Consider the following 23126-nt stretch of genomic DNA (forward strand, 5'->3'; position numbering starts at 1 on the left):
TAGGTGCTTTTACTTTTAAGGTTCAAAGTAACAACCTGAAACAAAACAACAAATGCACTAGAAATACGATTTAAATACAGTTCAAATTTCACTTGAACATTATAATAGAACAATTAACAAGTCACCCTGTTTTTCTCAGTCTTACAGAGAATATTTCTCTTAATGAAGGTCAAATTGTCTAAACATGTCATTAATCCTAAAACAAGAAAAGTCACTCAAAGACAAAGCTTTTCCATTGCTTATAAAGCAAATTAACTTTTGGAAAACAATTTTTCACCTGAAATGAGTACTTGCACTTGTCTAAGGAACAAGCATTTGTTACTTGTTACAATTTTTTTTCAACCAATTTTCAAGCTAAATTTAACAAACATATGTTTTTGCTTCAATGAAGTGAGAAGATACGTTACTTTTTAGAGTTTATGTAACTTATTTTAAGTCCAATGAGATTTTTGTGTAGAAATTAGACATTATGACCAGAAAAAAAGGAAAAATATTCTTACAAAGACTTTGAGTTTTGGTACTGTAATAACTAGCCTACGTCAGTAATTTGTTTCTCAAAGTAAGCAGTTTTGGAGGGAGGGTTTTATTTTCCAGTCCAATTTTCAATGTGGCCTTCTTTGGAGAAAAAAGCCATCTGATGCATCCCCAAATTCATTCACATTTTATTTTAATTCTGTAGACTGGAGCCTTTTCAAAGTGTAATATAGTATCATTTAAATCCTTAATTGAATATATTTTATGTACTACAACCCATATCTACTATTGATTTTGATGATTTATTAAATCGTAATCCGCCTGATTCAGATAAACTGAAAACATGATTTGTCAGTGAATTGAGATTCCCATATGTCCTTTAAATATGTAACTTACAAAGCAACTCTTGTAGACTTCACTGAAGTCCTCACAAATCAGAACAGGAAGGCCTTTTAGGACAACAGAGCGAAGTTCTGTCGCATCTGGAGACTAAAAATACACAAAGAACAGACATAAGTTAAGAACTCTGCAGTATTTTGAGGGATGGGGGAAATATGTGTTCATACAGTGTTCTGTACTCTAATACGGCAGGCTTATATCAGAAACTGGGATTAAGTTGTATTACCGTAAATCCTCTACAGGCCCGGGCCTGTATTTGACTCAAGCTCATCAAGCTCCAGGCCTTTATTGGAAGGAGGGCCAGAATTAGAGGCAGGCCTCTATTTCTATTTGAGCAAAATGAACTAATGGTTCGCTGGAGTTTTTGACAATTAAAATTGCGACCACATTTTCAAAGTTAAGCATATCTCTCCCCTCCCCCTGCGCAGCGGCCGCAAACTCACTGATGCGCCTGCAGCCTCTCGGAGTTCCTGCTGCTCTAATCATTAAAATAATTATTTCATTTTCTGTTCCTCACTTCTGATTATCTTCAATGGTGTCTGTTTGTTGCAACCACCAGGTACAAAAACTAACTTGTTTTTATTTGACTATTTGTCTGTCCTGTCTGTTTATTATCTTCCTGCATCTCCTCTCAATCCTAAAGAGAAACTGCTACCTGGGTTCATATATATTCACCTCATGAGTTACCTTTGAACTGCAGTTCTAAAAGATCTATCGACCGCAAAAACAGCGGAGTGCTCGCTGCTTGTCGGCCGCATCAGTGATCGGTGCGTCACCGGATGACAAGGTGATGCGCCCCGCTCCACAGCAAAACGCATCAGGTGCAAATAAAAGACAGAAAACATTAAAGGAAATGAACCGACATGAACGATTGCGTGTTAAATTAGTTTTTGAGGTGGCGACACCTGATTTGATAATGTTACTGTGGCCGTGCTCACGACGCAGATCTACCGACCGCAAAAACAGCGGAGTGCTCTGTGCTTGGCAGCCGCATCAGTGATCGGTGCGTCACCGGATGACAAGGTGATGCGCCCCGCTCCACAGAGAAATGCATCAGCCGCAAATAAAAGACAGAAAACATTAAAGGAAATGAACCGACATGAACGATCGCGTGTCAGTACCGACGCTCTGGCACAGCGCGTTGCCCCCCCGTGCGCAGGAGCTTGTCACCTGCTGACAGCAGGCTGCTGTCTTTTCCGAGGGCTGCATCTTGCCGGTCATTATCACGTGACAGCGACTAGTCGATGACAGGCATAAAAAGTCACTATAGTAAAGTCGACTAGTTCATACAACCCCTATTGCTCCCCAGTGTTCTGCAGCGCACGTTCTCTTTGAACTTGATATCAAATTTTCGCCTCCTCTTCGTCTCCGCACGGTTAAAGTTACCCTCGCGGTCCATCACTGGCAAATCAAAAGTGAGACGATGACACAACTGCCCCCCGTACTTGCTTGTTACCACATTCCACCCGGCCACAGTAAGAGGCCGACTCCGACGCCGGCCAAAATATGAGACCCGGCCGTTAATTGAATATAGGCCTGTATTAGAGGATTTACGGTATTATAATTGATATCTAAATCCCTCATTATAAACACCTCACTTACCCTAACACTTAACATTTTCTTTGAACTAATACAACTCAAATGCTATTCCCCAGTGCAAGCAGTAAACAAAAATAATAATAATAATAATAATAATAAAAACTCACTTGGAATTACCATATAGTTGTACTTTTTTTATTTTTACTAAAAACAACAGACTGAGAGAAACATGAAATCTGTTCGCAGACTAGACCCTCAACAAAGTGGTGTGAAAGGATTTTAAAAAACATGATTATATTGTTGAAGTGATTAAGGTAGTGTATTTATGGGTACATAACTTTGGTATAATCAGAGGGTATTTCTCGCTTGCTCTCCACAGCGCCAAGTGGCAGCAACAAAGCAAAAAAGCAGGTGGTGTGAATGGTATGTGACACAGGCCTAAGGGACAACACCAACAACCATTTTGCTTGTGTGTCACTTAGTCAAAACAAACAAACAAACACACACAAACAAACTACAGAACCCTTACCACCCAGTTGATGTGCTGTATCAAGTCTTTCAGTGTTTGTCCTGTAGTTCCTTTTCTGGACCTGAAAAGCTAAATGAATCATGGGTTGTGTTTGTCTAGGGCAGCGGTTCCCAAACTTATTTAGCCGCGCACCCCTTTCTATGTCCCGACCATGTTGACGCACCCCCAGTCCCACATCAGGGCATGGCTATATATATATATATATATATATATATATATATATATATATATATATATATATATATATATATCAGACGTCAAGCTAAACAGACAGGGTTAAAAAAATAGGATCGACCTTTTTCCCCATCACTTTCATTTTTTAAATAGTAATTAATAAACATTCGATACCATTACAATTTTCTTTGATTTAATTTTAAATAACTATTAAGAGTGCCCAGGTAGCACATAAAAATGCAATTTAACGGTTTTCTTAAAGTAGGAACGTTTAACCTGTGCGGCCAGAGCGCTTTCCTTCCTTCTGCTCTGCGTAAACCTGAACTGATCACTTGTGCGCAATCAAATGTCTATAGGGGAAAAGATGGGAAAAGCCATGAGGTTCACTTTGCCTCAGACCGACTTATTGCTGTTTTATGGTGAGGCTGAATCTGCGATCCGCTGCCACGCGGACTGGAATAACAAATGCTTTAGTAACATGAGTTGTAGTCAGGTTCGGAGTCACTGGCTGGAGCGGACCCGACTTTAATACGTCATCCCAAAATAGAAGCTAATATCTTAATTTGACCTGGAATGAAAAATATTATAAAACCTCTTAAAAGTTTTTATCACGGAGGAGGCAGTGCTCATTTCTGTCTTCAGTGTGATGGCGTGCCGGAGTTTGCGCGGCATGCACGCTTATTGAATCTGTGTGTGTGTGTGTGTGTGTGTGTGTGTGTGTGTGTGTGTGTGTGTGTGTGTGTGTGTGTGTGTGTGTGCGCGCGTGCGGCACAGCTCCATGAGCCGCTCAAGTCACCTCATCTCGTTATTGGCACTATTTAAACCAAAGTTGTAAAATTACTTCTGCCCAGCCCAGATGTGCTCACTTGTGCACCCGTGAGCCATAACAATCTGCCAGAATGACTCAGCACCTTCAGATTCCTCCAACATCGTTAAAAATGATCAAATACGGAACATATCGGCGTGCGCAGGCCAGAGTGCTGAAGCTCGGCGCATTGTTATTATGAAGCTAGGGCACATGTGGAGGACACGTGCGCGCAAAAATATACTTGTTTTCAATTACATTTATTGGGCCCACTTACTTTTCTTAGGCCCACCCACAAATGAGTTTCTGGCTACGCTAATGGTGACATATGACAGACTTCTCTGAGCTCCACAGCCATTACACTTTTCACTTCGCGCACCCCCTAGTGGCAGCGCGCACCACACTTTGGGAGACTAACATAGGCATAGGATGGTAGTTTATCTTTTTTTTTTAGAATTCACATGTAACCAATTACTGTGTGTATTTCGTGTGATGCGGTTCAAACTGCAACTGCTAGGTGGAAGCAGTTTTTATTACCATCATTCTGACTGAATTAGATCTTGTCTTAGAGGCATCTGGCCTGAGTTTTCAGTCGTGCAAATATCATTTAGCTTTTAGTATCACAATATATATCGTCTACCCTGTATTGTGATAAATATCGTATCGCCAGTTTCTCGCCAAAATACAGCCCTATATTTATTTATAACTTTAACATAGAAACACACTTGGCAAATGTTTGGACATTACTTTAGTGAAAGCAGAAGTATTCTAACGGTTAAGGTTTGAGAAATAGTATTTTATAATTGGACACCTGTACACAGACCAGACATTTGACCGAGTCTTAATTTTCATTATGTTTTGGAAACAAAAATTTGCTTGTAGTTTTTGCCAGATTCTTTCAGTACTGGAGGAAACTCTGTTTTTAAGGAAAGATGTTTACACATTATATTTCTTGAATTGTGCAGTTTTTCAGAATGTTAAATTCTAGACTGTTTTGAAATGAAACTGAGAAACTTTGTTTACAGTAGATCAGGCATATCTGGTGTCTGATCCATTTAATAAAGTCAGTATTTGAGCTGATATTGGTTCTGACCTGGTGGCTGAGACTGCTGGAATTTCATTGACCTTAGTGGCACAGTTGGCTTGAGTTTATGAATACCAGACATGCCTGTTAGGAGCTGGACTTGCACAAGGCCTGCATACTTCAGTGGGAAATGGCAGCAGTTAACTTATTACTCAGTTAAAAGATTAAATTAAACTTAAATGCTCACATTTTGATCTCAGTCCCTCTCAAAGTGACTAACTCTTTATACTTTTGGTTGATTATATTATTTCCATAAATGCTTGAATGAATTATTGTCTCAATTGATAGCTCTATAGTCCAGAACCCTGTAAGGCTGCCTGTCACCTCGTAGTGATTATTGACCTCTATCAAACCCTAGTGAACTGTCGGGGCTTTATACTTCACATAAACTCTGAACTGGAATGTGTGTGCGCGCGCGCGCGTGTGTGTGTGTGTGTGTGTGTGTGTGTATGTGTGTGTGTGTGTGTGTGTGTGTGTGTGTGTCCGTACGTTTTATAGCCGGCTTCTTCTGGCGGACAATAGAGACAGCGTTCTAAGAAAAACAAGTCTGCTTCCAGGTCTAAGTGCAAATAAATGAAACTCTGTAGAGGTTCAAGAGAACTTTGAACCTGATATTCAGACCCAGACCAAACATTTGACTTGAGATGACCTCGATATTGTTACGGTTGAAATGTTTAACAAATAAAAACCCTCTAGATTTTTAAACACTATGTTAACAGAAAATATTGCATTTTCGAAATCTCAGTAGCATTAGTCACTGTGTTTACATGCGCATCAGTAAACTGAACAATTGCTTGACAAGCAGACTGATGTCATTTTAAAAAAAAATGCATGTAAATGCGTTAGTTTGGCTGCACGTTTAGTTCCCATAAAGCTGAAGGAACCAGACAATGCCGTAGGAGCTCCTCCTCCTCTGCTTGTGAATGGCTCAGTTGAACTGGTACCAGTTGGAAACTAACCTTCCGGAAGTGACGAGACCGATCTTCTGATAATATCATCGCCACAATGTAACATATGTGGCGCCATCAAACAGTACACATATTCTGCTTTAACACTGTTTCACTCTTGCCAGTGTTTGTTTACTCTTTGTGATGCTAAAAGCTAACTGGAAGAACCCTGACACGACGGACGCATATCACCACCTACCGTATCAGAGTGTTCGGTTTTCAATCATACATTTAAACCAGGATAAAGGCTCACAGTCTTTTGCCGCTGATCGAGATGGACTTAGATGCGCATGTAAATGCCCTGAGTGCTACCGTCATTACTGTTACCACCATACCCTGTTATTCCCATTATAGGTAAAGTAACTTAGGAGGTAAAACGTTTCAAAACAAGAATGAGCTGATTCCAAACCCTGCAAACCCATCAGCTGCAGAACTCTATCTAAAACGGCAGAGTGGTTAAACTCAGACACCAACGATCTGACAGTCTTCTCACCAGCAGATGGACTCTTTGATGTTGCACTTCTTTTATTTAGGATCTGGATTTATTGTAGAAAAAAGAAGGTATGATAAAACCTAACATAAAACATTAGTAAGTTTGTTCAGAGTAACACTTTTGACAGTATTACTTAAACACTCTTTAAGTGGTTAACACTGAATCCAGAATAGTTTTTTTGGTTATTATTATCATCTATCTTTTGCCTTTTTGGCCTCTGTTATTGATACTGATCGCTGTAATAGAAACTAGTTTTGGTGGAAAAAAGGAAATAATTGCTGTTCCCGTTTTTATCTGACACACCAGAGTATTATGGGAGGTGGTTAGTGAAACTTGGTACTTCCTGTTTCTTGTCTCCTGTATGTGGATATTTGTGCCTGTTGTGCTTGAGTCATGGTTTTTGTTGAGGTTAGACTATTTTTAGTGCCAGCGGGGTAGCTCTGACTAAACAAGCAAGATCTGGAGAAGGCTCTGAAGACTGAAAACTAACCACATAACAGAACTAATATACAAAAAGCATTTGTGGCCAGACTTAGAAAAAAAATCACAATTGTTGATTTCTACAAATGTTGCTGCTTCTTTTATTTGCACCTTAAACACTTCCACCAACGACATTCCACACAAACACACTCTTAGGGCCTTGGGAGTGAGCACATTCAACGGCATTTGGCAGGGGGATTTCTCAGCCTCATCCCAAGTGCCGGTGCCCACTTCCTATTTTAAACTGCACTTAGACACTGAGGGCTGTGGGTGCAAGTGGGGTGGTGTGGTGGCATCAGCACTGCCCGCTCACCATAGCCATGGAATACACCTCAACACTCACCAACACCATATTGTAGCAGGCAGAGAGAGACTAGGGGTCTTAGCCACCTCTGTTGTTGCTTGGCTTCCTGGGGCTGGAGGCTAGGAGGGAGATCCGGCCGTCCGGTTGGGGTCTGGGGTGGTGGGTTGCTGTGCTCAGTGTTGGGCGGAGGAGCCTGCTCATCAGCACCCCAGCAGAAAGGGTCAAACTCTGGTAACCGGTGATGGTTGTACCCCATGTGCAGCAGTACTGGGACCAGAGTGAATAGGGTGTGTATGGGGAGCATGAGTGGGTGTCCGGCGTGCATTTTTGTAAGTCTTTGGTTGTATGTGCATGTGTGAGCATGAGGGAGGGAGTGTGTTACTGTGTTTGTGTATGACTGTATATGTCAGGTGGGGCCTTTGACTCCTCCCTTCTCCTGGAACTTCTTTTTAAGATATAGATCTTCGTCTCCCCTCCCCCTGCCACACCTGGTGTGGAGTGCGGTGCCTTGGTCTGCCTGAGTGTTCGTGGCTCCCGGGTCAGGGGGTTTAAGATCTTTGGCGCCTGCCTGGTCAATCCCGGTGGCTGCCAGGTGGGGTCTGGGTCCCTGGGCTCTGCTGGGTCCCCGGCGGGGGTGGTCGCCCCTGGGTCCCGGGTCGCTGGGTCCCGGGCTCGGCCAGCTAAGGGGTGCCGGCTGCTGGTTGTGGCCCCCCGGGGCGACCCTCTGTTCCTCTCGAGGGGGGCGGGGGCCTTTCTGGTTGCAGTCTCCTTGGGGTCCCTGTGTTCTGGGGCAGCACCTGGATCTCTGGGACTTGGAGCTCCCCCCGTCTCCTACACATCTTTGGGGGGTGGATCTGTGGTCCCTCACACTCTCTATTGGATGCTGCTATAGATAAACCTTACATAAACAAGCGCGTGTACACACACAGGTGCTCACATGGTGCTCTCAAAAGTATGGGCTTGGGCACGTTCAACACCAGTCTTAAGGCTGTCGTTGCCACTACATGCACTATGATTTATTATCGTGTGATTGTTCAGTTAAACAATGTTGATTTTGCATTTCACCATCAGGTTGACGCGGTGATAGCTTGCTCCTGATGCATTGTTGTGTGTCCCATTTTTTTCTTCTTCTATTCTTTCTCTTTCTGCAGGTCTAGAAGCAGACTCTTGTTAATTATTGTTTATTTTTGTGGACCCCCCCCCCCTCCCCCCTTCTCCCCACCTTTTGTCTTTTCCTTTCTCTTTCACCTCTGTCTCCGTGTCTGGTCGGAATTACAAAGCATTCAAAAACAATAACAATAAAGTTTTAAGTATCAGGCGTGACATTAAAAGCAGACGCTTTGATGCTCCACCTGAGAGTAAATCTGTAAGGCTTGTCACCAGCATTCAGACATCAGTTCTGTTTGCTTCACAGCCAGACAGGACACGGTAAAAAAAATAAAATAAAAATTAAAGTCGACCCCCCCTTTCTAAGACTTAATCTTCAGGACAAGACAAAAAGATCACGTTTTAAATAAAACTATTTTTATTGAAAATTTGAGAACGAATACTGAGCAAAAATACTATTTTAAGGCAAACTATCAGAGCTTTGCTGACATGAGAAATCAAAAGTCAAATGAGGCTTTTATTCACAGATGTGCTTTGCTGTACTCACTCACACTCATGCTGCTGCGGTCCCGGTGTACCATTGCTACACCTGCCAGCTCCTCCTATTGAACATCATCCTCACTGCCATCCAAGGCATCCATGCATGCAATGTTTGACGCCTCTGCTGAATTGACCACTGTCATGTTAAAATTCGCGTAACTCTGCCTTAGTAGCCCCACTTTCAGTCCACTCTGCGCCAGCCCCCTCGTCTCCATTTTTTTCTCCTGTTGAGAACATACAGCCTGGCACACTCTGCTGTTACAGGCATGTCCCCAGACAAATATCAGTGTGTTAAAATGCTTAGACCCTGGTTATAGGAAGACCCCACTCTGTAAAATTATTTTCAATGAAAACAACCTCGTCCAACCTCGAGTCCACTAAATAGAGTGGGAACAAAAGAAGAAGCCTGGCTTCCATATTTTATAAAGGACAGGCTGATGTCCGTAACAGATGAAATTATCACAGAAATTATTAATGTGTTATTACATGCGCTTACCTATAGTTAAGCTTGGTTAATAATTCATCGGTCACCTCTGATTTTGCACTAATTACTTCTATTTGTCAAAGCAACTTTCCACATTAACAGAAGAATATTTACCTGTGTGAGTCCAGACTCAGCAAATTGAACTCTAATTAATGATGATGTGTTTCTGTTCCCCCCTCAGATGTATGGGCGTTACACCCAGGAACTTGGGGTGTATGCCAAAGAGGAGGCCGCTCGGCTGAGGGAAAGTGGGCAGAGGCGGTCCCTTAGCGAGCGGAGCCGGAAGCTGGACCTGTTTGAGTACGACAAAGGCCGCTGCGCTAAGTGCCGCAGTAAGTTACTGGTTCTGATCATTGTCTGTATATCAGAAAAATTATTGGGTTTCGAGCAGCAGTTTTATGTCTGAATCTGTTTAGCTGGCAATAGAAGATTGAACAAACTGTTGTTTGGAATGAGATTGTGAAATTTTTTTTTTTTATTGTTCTCTGTTGGTCTCTTTCCGGAGTATTTCTTGTATCTGATGGCACCATCTAGTGGCTGACAATCATATCACACAAATAACTTCTTTCGTTTTTTTTTTTTTTTTTAAGATGGCGACTTCACGTTTCTGGTATATAAATGTGCTTCTGTAAGCGACAAACAGCTAAAACACGTTGTTTTACAAGTATTATTCTCATGTCATGTTGTGTTCTCATATATTTATATTTTAAAGACTTACTTGTCCATGAAAACTTCATCAACTCTGCATCAGCCGAGGTATTCCTTAAATTTGAAGCTTGTAAGCGGTAGTCTAACGCTATTGGTTAGTTCTGGTTGGCGCTCAGTTTCCTATTGCATGGAGCTCTGCGGGGCAGGGGGCGTGCTTAGCAAATATAAAGATATATTGCTTACATTATATCACTGTACATGATGAGACAATGACTTTTATAGATTTCTGAAAAATCTCCGGAAAGATACTTTAAATGACTGATGTGAATGAGGTGGAACAATCTATATAATTACAGTGCAAGTACAAATATCCTTTAAATTCAAAGAGGATACTAAATCCTTTTGTCTCCAGCAGTATTTTTTTTCTCTTTTCTTTTTTCATGGTGTTTGAATAGATTCATCTATTTCTTCACATCTTTTTCTGTGACGTAGCATCACATTTCTGAGTTTTCAGAAATAAGCTCTGCCTTATAAGTGATAGACTTGTAATACTGAAAAGGTCTTTGAACATCACAGACTTGACTTCATCTAAACTCTAAATTCACTGATTGGACAGACAATCGATTAATTTGTGGGAAACTGCCCCTGGGTGCATCGCAACACACCTGGCATTAGTATTGGGACTCTCCACTGGTCCCTGGGACCTTCAGAGGCTATTTGCCAGTTCTGTTAGGTTTGTGGATCTCTTACTGACAGAAGAAATAATATTTTCTAAACATATGTTAACAAATGGCAATAAATGCTGTTGGGTTGTCAGCTACACCTCAGCTTTAGAGCTGGAGTCTCATTACAGGCCAGGGAAAAATATCAGATTTTTTTCCCATTAATATCTGGAGTGTCAGCCTGTGTCACAGTTCAATTCATGCCCATTTATGAGATGTATGGCTCCACATTTACAATTATATAACAATATAACAACAGTAAAATAATATAATTGGCTCCTTTTACCTGTAGGTCCTCCACAAGAGGACAGTAGACATGTAAAGAACTGGATTTATCAGGTTTCTGATGAAAGTACTTATCCTGATACTCCATCTGGAGCTTTAAGACCAGAGGTGGTTGGATGAGAATTTGTGACATTCTATTGTTAAGATAAAGAAAACACAGGAACAGCATAACATTTAAATCTGGATTTCATGCAAAATTTTAATCAAAACAGAACTGAATGACATCTAAAGTACAAAATAAGAAATGCAAGTTTTAGTAAGTTTTCGACAAACCAAAAAGTATAGAAATGCCAGCCATATTACATTTCTGCAGCTGATTAGAAACAGTCTAGTTTTTAATCTTCACCGTGTTACTCTGAGGCAGCTGTTTGCTGTGAAGAACTTCTGCTTCCTGTTTCTGTTCTGTTCTGGCTGTTAGCAGGTAGAAGGCTAGTAAACAGGTTTGTTGTGTTCATTAATGTTATTACCGTAAAGGTCTGTGCCAACGCATCACTGAATACACTCATGTAATGTTACATCCCTAATCACTATGCCATGAACCTCATTTTAGTTGCAGATGTTAAGCAGACAGCACGGTGATAGATGTGAAGGGGAATATCTGGTACAGTTCTCTCATGAGGACGTTTAACAACACTTTAATTTAAATCTGTCAACGGCATGTGGAAGTATGCAACATTTCCACATCCGGGATTTATACGAACTTTGTTATCTCATTTTTGGAGCGTGCGTGTGCGTGTGTGTGTGTAATGCAGGTTGACTTGAGCTTCTTAATAGTTTTTAACAGTTTTTATTATAGATTGTGACTGTTGTGTGCACATCTTATTTTAGGTTTTTATTGTTGATTTGTTTTACCTTGTACAGCGCCTTGGGTGTAGCTTTGCTGCTGTAAATGCACTCTATAAATACAATTGACCTTGATCTTGTGTGTGTGTGTGTGTGTGTGTGTGTGTGTGTGTGTGTGTGTGTGTGTGTGTGTGTGTGTGTGTGTGTGTGTGTGTTTCACAAATAATAAAATTATATAAGGCTGTGCACAGGGCAAATACCAGGATAAAGTAGACTGTAAACACAGGTCAGGGAAAATCTCTGGGATCCATGTGAAAGATGAGATAATGCACATTTCATCGCCCTTTATCTCCCTTCCCTGTGTTTATACACACACACCACTGCACCTCTGTCCAACGGTTTGAAGTCTGGTTGAAGAGACTTTATATATGGAAAAAAAAGATAAATGGCCTGTATTTGTATACCGCCTTCTTAGGGTTCTACAACCTCCCAAGGCACTTCACAACACAGTCATTCACACATTCACTAACACACACACACACACACACACACACACACACACACACACACACACACACACACACACACACACACACACACACACACACACACACACACACACACATTCATATGCTGGTGGGGATGCCCAGCTGCCCTGGGACGCACTGACGGAGGTGAGGCTGTCAACCACCACCACCAGCAGGCAAGGAGAGTTAAGTGTCTTGCCCATGGACACAACAGCAGCATTCTCTGGTCGGAGCCGGGATCAAACCTGCGACCTTCCAATTACCGGCCAACCTGCTCTTCCTCCTGAGCTACTGCTGTCCCTACATTTATGACTTGAAAGGTCTGAGAGAGGATGCACTGAATGGAAATAAATCCGAAGGTAACACTTGAAAACTTAGAATATGGTGCAAAAGTTCTATTTAGTAATTATGTTTATTCATTTTATTTTCTTCAACCTAAAAAGACTCATTTCATGCAAAGCCAGATATTGTTTTAACTGTGGTGATTGTGGCTTACAGCTGATGAAAGCCTCACATTCAAAATCCCAGACAATTAGAATATTGTGAAAAGGGTCAGTATTCTAAATGGACTGTCTTTGATATAGCACCTTCTAGAGTCCTGGAACCCCACAAGTTGCTTTACAACACAATCAGTTATTCACTCATTCGCACACGGGTGGGGATGAGCTACAATGTTGCCACGGCTGCCCTGGGGCGCACTTACAGAAGCGAGGCTGCCGAGCACCGATGAAAAGGAAGGATAAAGTGTTTTGCCCAAGGACACGACAGAGACAAACTGAGCGGGGCTCAAACCTGCAACCTCCTTATGGGGCGAGCACTTAACACCTGTGCCACCGTCACCCCAAGATCTTTATAATAATTCTGGGTTTTAAATTCTTTCTACATGCTGCCGGGGTCATTACGATAACTCTACTTTTACTCTTTAGTCCTTTTTAGAAGACAAACAAGCTGCCATGGTGTGTCTAATGAACACGCCGCAAACGTACTGCTGCAAAACCGAACTTGTGAATGCATTTGACGCCTTGGCGTGATAGAGCGAGATTTGATGATCAAATGGGTGGTTACTGCCTGAGCCCCAGCTGGCAACTATAGTAACCCTCTGGAGGCAGGTGTTGCAGATTTGCATTGTTAAAACCTACCTACCTGGTTACTCCACACACGTATTTCATGAGCATTTTTTAACTCAGAAGTACGCCTGAAGGACTTAGTTGTATGTCCTTTTATCAAAACTAATTTTGAGCCTGAGAGGGTTAGAAATTAAACTTAACACGAGCAGTAAGTTTTGCTTTTGTAAGCAGAACCAGCTGAGATGATAAACTGGAGCGATGTAGAGCTCCAGCAGCTGGAGGTCAGATCACCAGAATTTGCACAGGGACTGTGGAGGACAGACACCTTTAGGAGCGGCTTGTTAAAAAAAACGTAAAGGTATTAGCCAAACTTGACATTAAAATAGTAGAAATTCAGTATGACTACACTTTACCATCTATATAAATATGAGCTGGGTTCAGTTTTTCATTTTGTTAAGGACTTTTGTCATAAATCATTACAGAAAATCTAAATCCTCTCCTCCAGACAGTGAAGAACTGTGTTCCACATACGTCACTCCAACACGTAAAACAAGGCTGCTGCTGCTAGTATTGTGAAAAGCTATATTTTTTACTTCCATGCTCTTAATTATTACTGGAAATTGCGTTTACAGCTGCAGCAAAAGGTCTGGGCCACATGTTCGTGTCCTACACGCATTTTTAAATAACATAAGTCTGATCTAAAATAATAACCAACATCTATAAATCCATCTGGAACCACACCGGTGCTTCTGGACTCCAGAGTCCCGTTAGCATGACTGCAGCAACACTGCTAACTGTGTTAGCTCCGGTAAGGATAAAACAAGTCATTTGGGAAAGCTACGACACAGATTCACACACACACACACGCACACACACACACACACACACACACACACACACACACACACACACACACACAAACACACACATATAATCTAAAAGATGATCTTCAAATTGCAACAATAGATCCTCCTGGGACCGGTAGAACCTCCGTGCCATCCTGGATAATTGCAAACAACAAGCCGAGCTAGCGAGTTACTTCGTCATCAGGAAGATGGTCAAACGGTCCAAAACATGTCTGCACCTCTTGTAGTGATATTGGATTACCGGAGAACTTCTCCGGTAATCCAATATTTGTTCTTGTCGCCGTATCCCAGAGAAAAAAAAACAAATCTGACCAACTAGCAGAGGCTTCAGAAGCTACATCTGACTGATGACACATTGTTCTCGGCTATAATGCTAACGCAGAAACACCGGTTGTTTACTATAGCTGTTTCAGCAGGCTCTTTGTGAAATGTCACCAGCTGCCCAGGGCTTAGACCTGAAGCTAGTTTCAGTTTTTGTCGCGCCAGTCAAAAACATCACATTTTCTTAAAATTCTAGCCGTGAAAATCCAAAAACCTTTTTCATCTGAGGTTTTAATACTTTTTTACTCATGTTATTCATAGGAATGTTGCCTCTGGCCAACATCTTAGCCGATCACCGCTTCAATTGCAACAAAAAGCAAGTTATGTCCAAGATAAACGAAAGTCCATGGTAGCACAGAAACTGCCTCCATACCCCCTTTGTAAAAAGGACACGATTGTGCCACATTACCACCACGGTCTGACCACTTATAAACAACCTAAGGCTCCCTGGTGCTGCCATGGCGTTTTGGCTCATCGGTTCATTGTTTTCTAAAAGAGGCTACGGATTCCACCTCTGCTTGGCATCTTTATGACTTTTTAAGGGCTCTATGGGGATAAGTCAGCATCAGCACATAAATGCATCATCCCTTTTCTGTAAGAGGGCCTTCACTCTGCTGTTAACCAGGGTTTCTGATCCAAAATCACCCTGATGGTTCGAACATCCTCAGTTCAAGACAGTAGAGGCATACATCTCTAAATTGGCTCCCTGTGAAAACACCCCCCTGTCTGTGCTTTCAAAACATATATTTGTGTTTAAGCAGTCACACAGCTGGGAGCCATTACATTTACTGAAGTCATTCATAAAGTCGAGAAGAGCCACGCAGCTTCTTTGGCACAAAACGTTTTTATTAGCAGCGTGATTCACTCAGATCTGACAAATGCTATTTATTATAGATAAAGATTCACTGTCATGTGTGTTGGAATGGACTTTTTTAAACTCAGCTTTCTCTAATGACACATAAAGGTCTTCTATATCTCTTCTGGTACCTATAAAGTATTGTAGTATTGGACTGAATCATACAGTTATATTGAACAGTATTTAGTGATGATGGGGTGACTTGTATACGTGCATGTGTGCGTGGGAATAAGCAGCTGCCAGTGTTGCCAACTGTTTTTGACTGAAAGTAGCTGAAGTTCCACCCAAAAATCGCTAGATGTCGCCAGATGATGTCACACGCTAATTTGCATACAACGCAATCACGTTGTCTGGTTTTCGTGATGACGTCACCACGTTTGCGTCATGACGTCACCGGTCTTGTAGAGTAAATAAAATAAAACCTGCGTGATTTTATTAAAAAATATATTTAATTAATTTTTTTAAATATTTTATTAAAATAAAAAACTCATAGATTACAAAACAGCAGCATTTAAAACATCAAGGAAAGAAGGCACAAATAAATGGAAGGACTATTTCTATTTTGTCTGAAGAGAATGGAACTCAAACACAAAACTATTAAACTGATAGGAATGTATGTATGATTGAATTAAAATTCAATTTCTCTTGTAGTTTTCAAGTGCCTTGAGATGTATTCTTCTGTTGTGATTCTGTGCTATATATTGACCTAACAGATAATATATATATTTTTTATTTTTGTTTGGTTTTGTTGTTTTTAGTACTTTTGTGTAAAAAGAAGCAGGCCATATTTAGTATTCAGAAACGTTACATGCAAACTGCCAATGAGGTGTTTGTCTTACAGTATTATTCTGTTTTTATAAAAGTTTTAAATGTTCTATGTTATTGAACTCATCATAGAGTTCGACTGTCCCTTGAATGCACCACAAGTGGTGCGAGAAGCTATGTGTGAGTGCGACGCTGCCTGCCAGTGCCAGCTGAGCTCAGCTGCCGAAATGCGGCAGGATGGCAGAAGGAGTGGTCGCCCTTTATGTAGCTCCGGTGGCTATCTCAAATAATAGACTTGTGAAAGAAAACCCACAAAAGGTTGATTGGTCAATGGGGGTAGCGGGATCATGCTGCAAGCACATGCGCAGATCATTTTCTTTCTGATCCTCTGGAAGGAAGGACAGTCCTGTCACTTCAGATGCATCGCTAATCTGCAGGTAAAGTCGGCTACAAAGTTGTAGTCAAAGTAGCTGAGGGGGGTCAGAAATGTCGCCAGATTTGTCGCTAGGCGTTTAAAAAAAAGTCATTAAGGGGGTCTGAAAAGTCGTTAGAAATGGCGACAAAGTCGCTAAGTTGGCAACACTGGCAGCTGCATCAGTTAAAGCTACAATATGGAACAATTCTACAGTGACATAATCATAAGACAGTCTAATGCCTGAGTCATGTTGGAACGAAGGTTACATTTCATTCTCATCTAGCTGGGTGGTTATAAGATTTTCTCCTTTCAAAATCACTAAAGAGGGACGTAGTTGTGGTTTACAATCAGTGAGCCCCTGAAGTTAGAGTCTGCTCCGAGCTAACACTGCAGCAGAGTTGTTTACAGAGCTAAAGCCAGTAAACAGGAGCCAGCCAGAAGTAATTTCTTGTATCCCCAAGAAGCCACTGCATCATTTTGTTTTACTCAAATATCAGGTGAATCTTACAAAGCTGTTTAAAGAGACAATGTGAAGTTTTTACCAATAATTTCTGGAAATATCCATAGTAACTCGCTTATATATTTAATTTAACAAATATATACACAATTTAAAAAATAAATGGCTTTTTATATTTAAACTAATACGTATAAAATATAATGTTATTTTCCGTGTCACATGACGTTTCGTGACTGCCTTGGAAGCCGCGGTCACGTGATGCAAGTCTGTTCCATTTAACCATTTTCTTTGACCAAGTAAAGACAGTGTCCTCGTAAGCCAGGTGCCTGGCCTCGCAATGCCAGGCGTCTTGACATTGAGAAACACCCCCCTCAAGTCTCTGGGCGGTGCCCTATTTCCTTCTGCGGGAGCTTATGAGGACAAAATGCATTTACTGATTTATAGCAAACAGTTATAAAACTTTCGTCCTTCTTAAATATTGTTGTTTTACACGTTTACCTCTTCACTTGTTGTCAGTGATGAAAGGGAGTCTGATTTGCTCATTATTTTGGTAAAGTTTGCATACCCCAGGGCTTTTTTTTCCTAATAGGCATCCGTTGGTAAGGTCTTACTCCAACACAAAAATACTGCTAGCTTGCAATGATTTAGGTATATACTGCCCCCTATCGCCAGAAAATAATACACACCATCACTTTAAAGCAAATACTTGGCTCTAAAAATATCTCAAGCTACTTTTTCAATTACAGCTCAATATTACAGTGCGTGAAGTGACTAATGATTCAATCGTTGCGTTTTACGTCCTTTACCGAGTCGTTCCGAACTATAATGGTAAGCTAACAGCAAGACAGCAAACAAGACTTCCTGCAATGACAGAGACATACTACCGTAGTAAGTGTAGTAAGTGCTCCCTACTGTAAAACACCCAAGTGTGCTAACACCAGATATAACAATGTATTCATCTACTTGTCAACTTAATGTGTTTGACTCATCTTTGTTTGTCATCTAGAATCTTCTGGTTCTGATACATAACTGGCAACAGCCATGAAACGCGCCCGATGACAGTGAGAAAGTAACTTTTTTCCTCCAAAAAATGGGCTGCAGTAACCACATTTGACCACAGAATGTCATTAATACTTCATCCTTTCATACTGCTCCTTTAACTGTGGACTGCATTTTTGCAGCTGACCTGAAGCCATAAATCTCCCTTTTTTTCTTCTCTGGTTTTTGTAGCTCTGCTGTGCTAAGTGCAACACTAAAACTTTCATGTCCAACATCTTTATTATTTGCAGTCTAAAATATTTCAGCTTAAAGGGTGCGGGGCTATTTGAATGAGCAAGAAATGACCTGAATTTTGTAAATATTCAGTCACAGCAAAGCAAGCCACTACTGGAATGAAATGTCTTACATCATGGTGTTTATACTCTTGATATTGTTTCCAATAAAACACAAAAGAGCTCATTAAACTGAGTAACAGACGGATCTTTTTTAGTTGTTTTCATGTAAACTCAGCATTGTGTATGCCATGAGCTGAGTGTGTTATGGCGCCCCTACTCCGTCCTCTCCCTCCTCTCAACACGGTGTAATGTTTACTGTCATCTAATGTGTTCCACCATGTGTCAGATATATGGCTGCATTCTTTTAAATCCTTCATTTGACACTTTCTGACTTGTGTTAGTTCTTCTTTAGTCAACAGGAGAAGTTCCCTGCTTTCGGTAAACTACACACACCTGCGCTGGCACAAATTTAGTTTTTAATCTTTGTGGAGGTAACACTATTTGTGAGTCTAAAAGGTGTCTGAAGCCGTCAGCAGATGAGGAGTTGAGGCTTTCCACACCTGCTATAAGCTGTTTAGTACAGATTTCAATGTGTTTTAAATGAAACAAATCCCACTAAAACATTTTGTGATCCTTTTCATTCATTTGAAACCAGAACCACAGCTGGCTCTGTGACAGTGGAGAGCCACCTAGTGTTGGGAAAGGATTACTGCATCCAGTTTTGCAGACATCTTTTCATCATATTAACTCATTTGAGCATGTGTGTGTGTGTGTGTGTGTGTGTGTGTGTGTGTGTGTGTGTGTGTGTGTGTGTGTGTGTGTGTGTGTGTGTCCTTGCCCCCATCTTGCTGATGAGTGGCAGCCGATGATTCAGCTTTCCTTTAGCCTACTGCCTCGGCTCATACCTTTCAGATGGATCAGAACCCAGTGATTGAATTGATTAGCACTCAGCCGGCGGCTCCAGCATGAGAGGTCTCATCTGGATATCAGTTCAGCTGTACACATGCTGTGATATATCTGCAGGACAATAAAGACTAAAGCAAACACACGGTGAGGTGAAGCCATAAAACAAGAGCGTAAAACTAACACTTGGTTGTCATTTGCTGTGACTTACGGCTGCAGAGGATATATAATAACAATATAATAATTGTTTGCAGACAAAAACGCACATTTTCATGCTTCCATTCTGCTGTTTACTGATGCGGATTGGTTATACATACAGCTGTCATCATTACATGACCCCCCTAATAGTCCCACCACATGCAGGCAGTCCGTTCACTGTAAAATGTGAAGACAGCCAAGCAGCTAGAGATACTGGTCTGCAGCTATCACCAGCAAAGTTACAGGTTTGCTGTAGAGACGGATCAGGACCATCTCAGGTTTGTGGCTGATGTCTAACTGTGATTCATGCATGAGCAGAAATAAACCGATGGAACAGATTTAGACTCAATATAAAAGCAAAGAAAAGAAATGAATTAGATTACTTTCTCCTACATAAAAATGCGATCATTCCTAAAATGATCCAAATGCCTGTCCATCCCTGCAAGTCTTGCTATCTTCCACACATTGAGTTAAACCTGGTACACCTGGGATCAGCTGATCCAGTTCTGTCATGTAAGACCTGTTAATTTGGTCAAGTTACAAATTTAGCTGAAATCAGATCTTTTTAGATCTTCTTTGTTTTGCTGCTGCAGCTCAGGATGAGAGGCTCAGTGCTGATGAGAGAACAGAAAGGGACAGGTAAAGAGGAGAGTTGGACCTTGGACTAAACCTGTCTGATGTTACTTTGACACGAGTTAAATACACATTAGTTTTATTTTGTAATTTCACTTTCCTGACTTTTAACAAATTGCTGCATCTATAGCAGAGGTGCCCAATCCTGGTCCTGGAGGGCCAATATCCAGCAGGTTTTGTGGTTTTTCTGCTCCAACAGACTTGATTCAGTGGTTGAAACACCTGTGCAGCAGCTATCAGGCTCTGCAGAAGCCTGTTAATTAGCTGCTGGTTGAACTCAGGTGTGTTGAAACAGAGTTCAAACTAAAACACGCAGGATAGCAGCCCTCCAGGACCAGGATTGGGCACCCCTGATCTATAGTTAGAGTCTGAACATTGAGGATAAAGAGCCCGCTGCTCATCTGAACTGCAGACATTATTCCTTTAAAGCATGGCTAGCTCTGCTCCCCCAGCTGCTCTCCACATCCATCATCCCCTTATGAGACCGGGTCGGTCCTGCAGCAGCAGAGCCGCGTTTGGACTTCCTAAAGTCAAACTGAATCAGACCTTTTCTCTTTTCTGTACATTAGTTTCATCATCAAACAAGCAGAAACGTGTTAAAAATCACTTTTAGGATTTATTTCAGCTTTTGTTCCTTTCAGCTGCGTTTTTCTAACTGAGGGATTCTCGGACTGCGTTCAATCTTTTTACAGTCCGATAGCATGACCGTTATTTGATTTGAACAGAACCCAATCATGTACCCACTAAAATATATAAAAAAAAAACATATTTGGATTCTTTATTTTTACAAAAAATGTGCACTTCCTGGTCACTTTAATAGGTACACCTGGCAATGTTGATCAATAGGCAGCATTTATTCATCAGACGCCCTGCTGAAGTTCAGCCTGAACATCACAGTGGAGGAGACAGAAGACTTATGGGGCTTTGAACATGACATGGTTGTTACCACCAGTTCGGCTGGCCTGAGTAGTTCAGAACCTGCTCAGAGGATTTGAACCCACAACCATCCAGCTGTGTGGATGAAGAGGAGACTGGTCAGGCTTGTTCTAGATCTTAGAAGACAACAGCAGCTCAGATAACCACTGATTCCTGTCAGCTAAGAACAGGAAGCTGAGGCGGATTGTGTCATAGTGGTAGTCCAAGTGGGGGTGGGGGTGCTCTTGTCCCACTTTTGATCCCCTCAGTCCAACCTGAGTCTGGTTTAAACACCACAGTCTACCTGAGTATTGCTGCTGACCATCTCCATCCATTTATGACCATATGGACCCATCTGCTGATGGCTTCTGCAGGATCCTGCACCATGCCACAAAGCTCAGATCATCTCTAACCAGTTTCTAGAACGTGAACATGAGTTCACCGGACTCCAGCGATCTCCACAATCACCAGATCTGGGTCAGTTCCAGAACCTTTGGGGAACAGGAGGTTCTCATCATAGATGCAGCTGTGTGATGATGTCATGGCAACATGGACCAGAACCTCTGAGGGACATTTACAACAGCTTGGTGGATCTGTAACATGAAGTATTAAGTTGGTGCTGAAGGTAGAAGTCAGATCAATCTGGTCCTAGCAGGACGAACCCATGAAAGTAACTTTTATTGAAATAATGTGATTTTTTTCAGTTAAGCTCTAATTAAGAAAAGCTGAAGAAACATGTTCAGCTTGTCCTGCTATAATTAAATTCTACAGATGGTTTATGGAGAGCTCGGTGTCTTCCTGAGGAATTCCATCAGCAAAAATCCATGAAACTTCACCCATTTGTCAGCATGTAAATGTACAAAGTCTGTCCTCGATGTGGGAGTGGTAACTAGCAGCAGCACGGCTAAATGGCCACCGCTGCCTTAATGCATCCTTTTGGAAACCATAGACAGGAAAACAAGTTACACAAGAGTGAACATATGTTGTTTTCAGAAAGACTTGGCTGTTCATCCAGCTGGTCTGGTCTGTGGGGAAATGCCTGTTACAGTTTCTGTTGGTCAGCAGGGGGCGGCGTTGAGCTTCACAGCATCAGAGACAGCAGGTAGAAACCTGTTAGCCCTGGTGTGTGTGTGTGTGTGTGTGTGTGTGTGTGTGTGTGTGTGTGTGTGTGTGTGTGTGTGTGTGTGTGTGTGTGTGTGTGTGTGTGTGTGTGTGTGTGTGTGTGTGTGCGTGTGCGTGCGTGCGTGTGTGCGTGTGCGTGTGTGTGTGTGTGTTCACATTCAAAGGTATCACCCGTAGTTGAGTATGTTTGTTTCCTCCTATCTACTGCCACATGTTAGTGCAGCTTCCTGAGATCAGAGAGGACCAATCAGAGGATCGGAGGTTTGATCATCAGCCTCGGTGGTGAGCCAGCGTGTCTTTGAACAGGACATCGTAGCTCCTTAATAAACTTGCTGCAGAGGTTTATCATTAATCATGCTGAAGTCGGCATCTTGGCCGTGACACACACGACTAAAGTGAGAAGAGTACACACATGTTCCAAAGGAACCACAGATTTAGTACTAACTACATCTTTGTGATGTTTTAGAAATGAACGGGTCACATGAGGCTCAAGACAATGTGCACATGTTCTCGTTGTGTTTTAGTTTGTTCCCTGTCGACCCTCATTTTAGTCACAGTTTGTCACCGACCTCTCGCATTTCCCAGATTTTCTTATTTATGGAAAATAAACTAAGGGAAGTTCCTCGGTGTGACAGTTTTGAGAGGAGCTGTGTAGGACTCTGCTTCACACAGGAGGACTTTTAGAACCTTTGTGATAATCTTTAAACTAACAAGCAGAAGATGGATGGATTCACTCATTCATTACAGCTGTTATAACACATGTTTCACAGCGTTGGCGACTCATCAGCCTGGGCTGGTTTCCTGTTAGGAGCCATGACCATCCTTCAGCCTAAAGCAAAGTGAGAGGATGTGTTTTGGGGGAGTCTAAATCACCTCTTGGACCAGAGGGTCTACTTAACCGACTACATTCAGTGAAAAGGATGCGTTTTAGCGTGGTGAGATCACCATGGCAACAGGTCATGAGCTCAGAGCTTGACTGTGAAAAATCTAAACTCCTCCTCTTTTTATGT

The 23126-nt window shown here is 41.7% G+C and overlaps 1 protein-coding gene across 10 annotated transcripts in view; it reads left to right on the forward strand.

The window, feature by feature from the left end:
- Nucleotides 1-23126, forward strand: part of clcn2c (chloride channel 2c) — a 360814-nt gene that overhangs the window by 143101 nt on the left and 194587 nt on the right. For all 10 annotated transcript variants that reach the window (XM_070543366.1, XM_070543362.1, XM_070543363.1 and 7 more), the window contains exon 2: nucleotides 9541-9691. In XM_070543366.1, coding sequence (XP_070399467.1) covers nucleotides 9541-9691 — 151 coding nt within the window. The remainder of the gene's footprint in view (nucleotides 1-9540; nucleotides 9692-23126) is intronic.

The sequence above is a fragment of the Nothobranchius furzeri genome, chromosome 13, assembly GCF_043380555.1.
Source record: "Nothobranchius furzeri strain GRZ-AD chromosome 13, NfurGRZ-RIMD1, whole genome shotgun sequence".
Taxonomy (NCBI): Eukaryota; Metazoa; Chordata; class Actinopteri; order Cyprinodontiformes; family Nothobranchiidae; genus Nothobranchius; species Nothobranchius furzeri.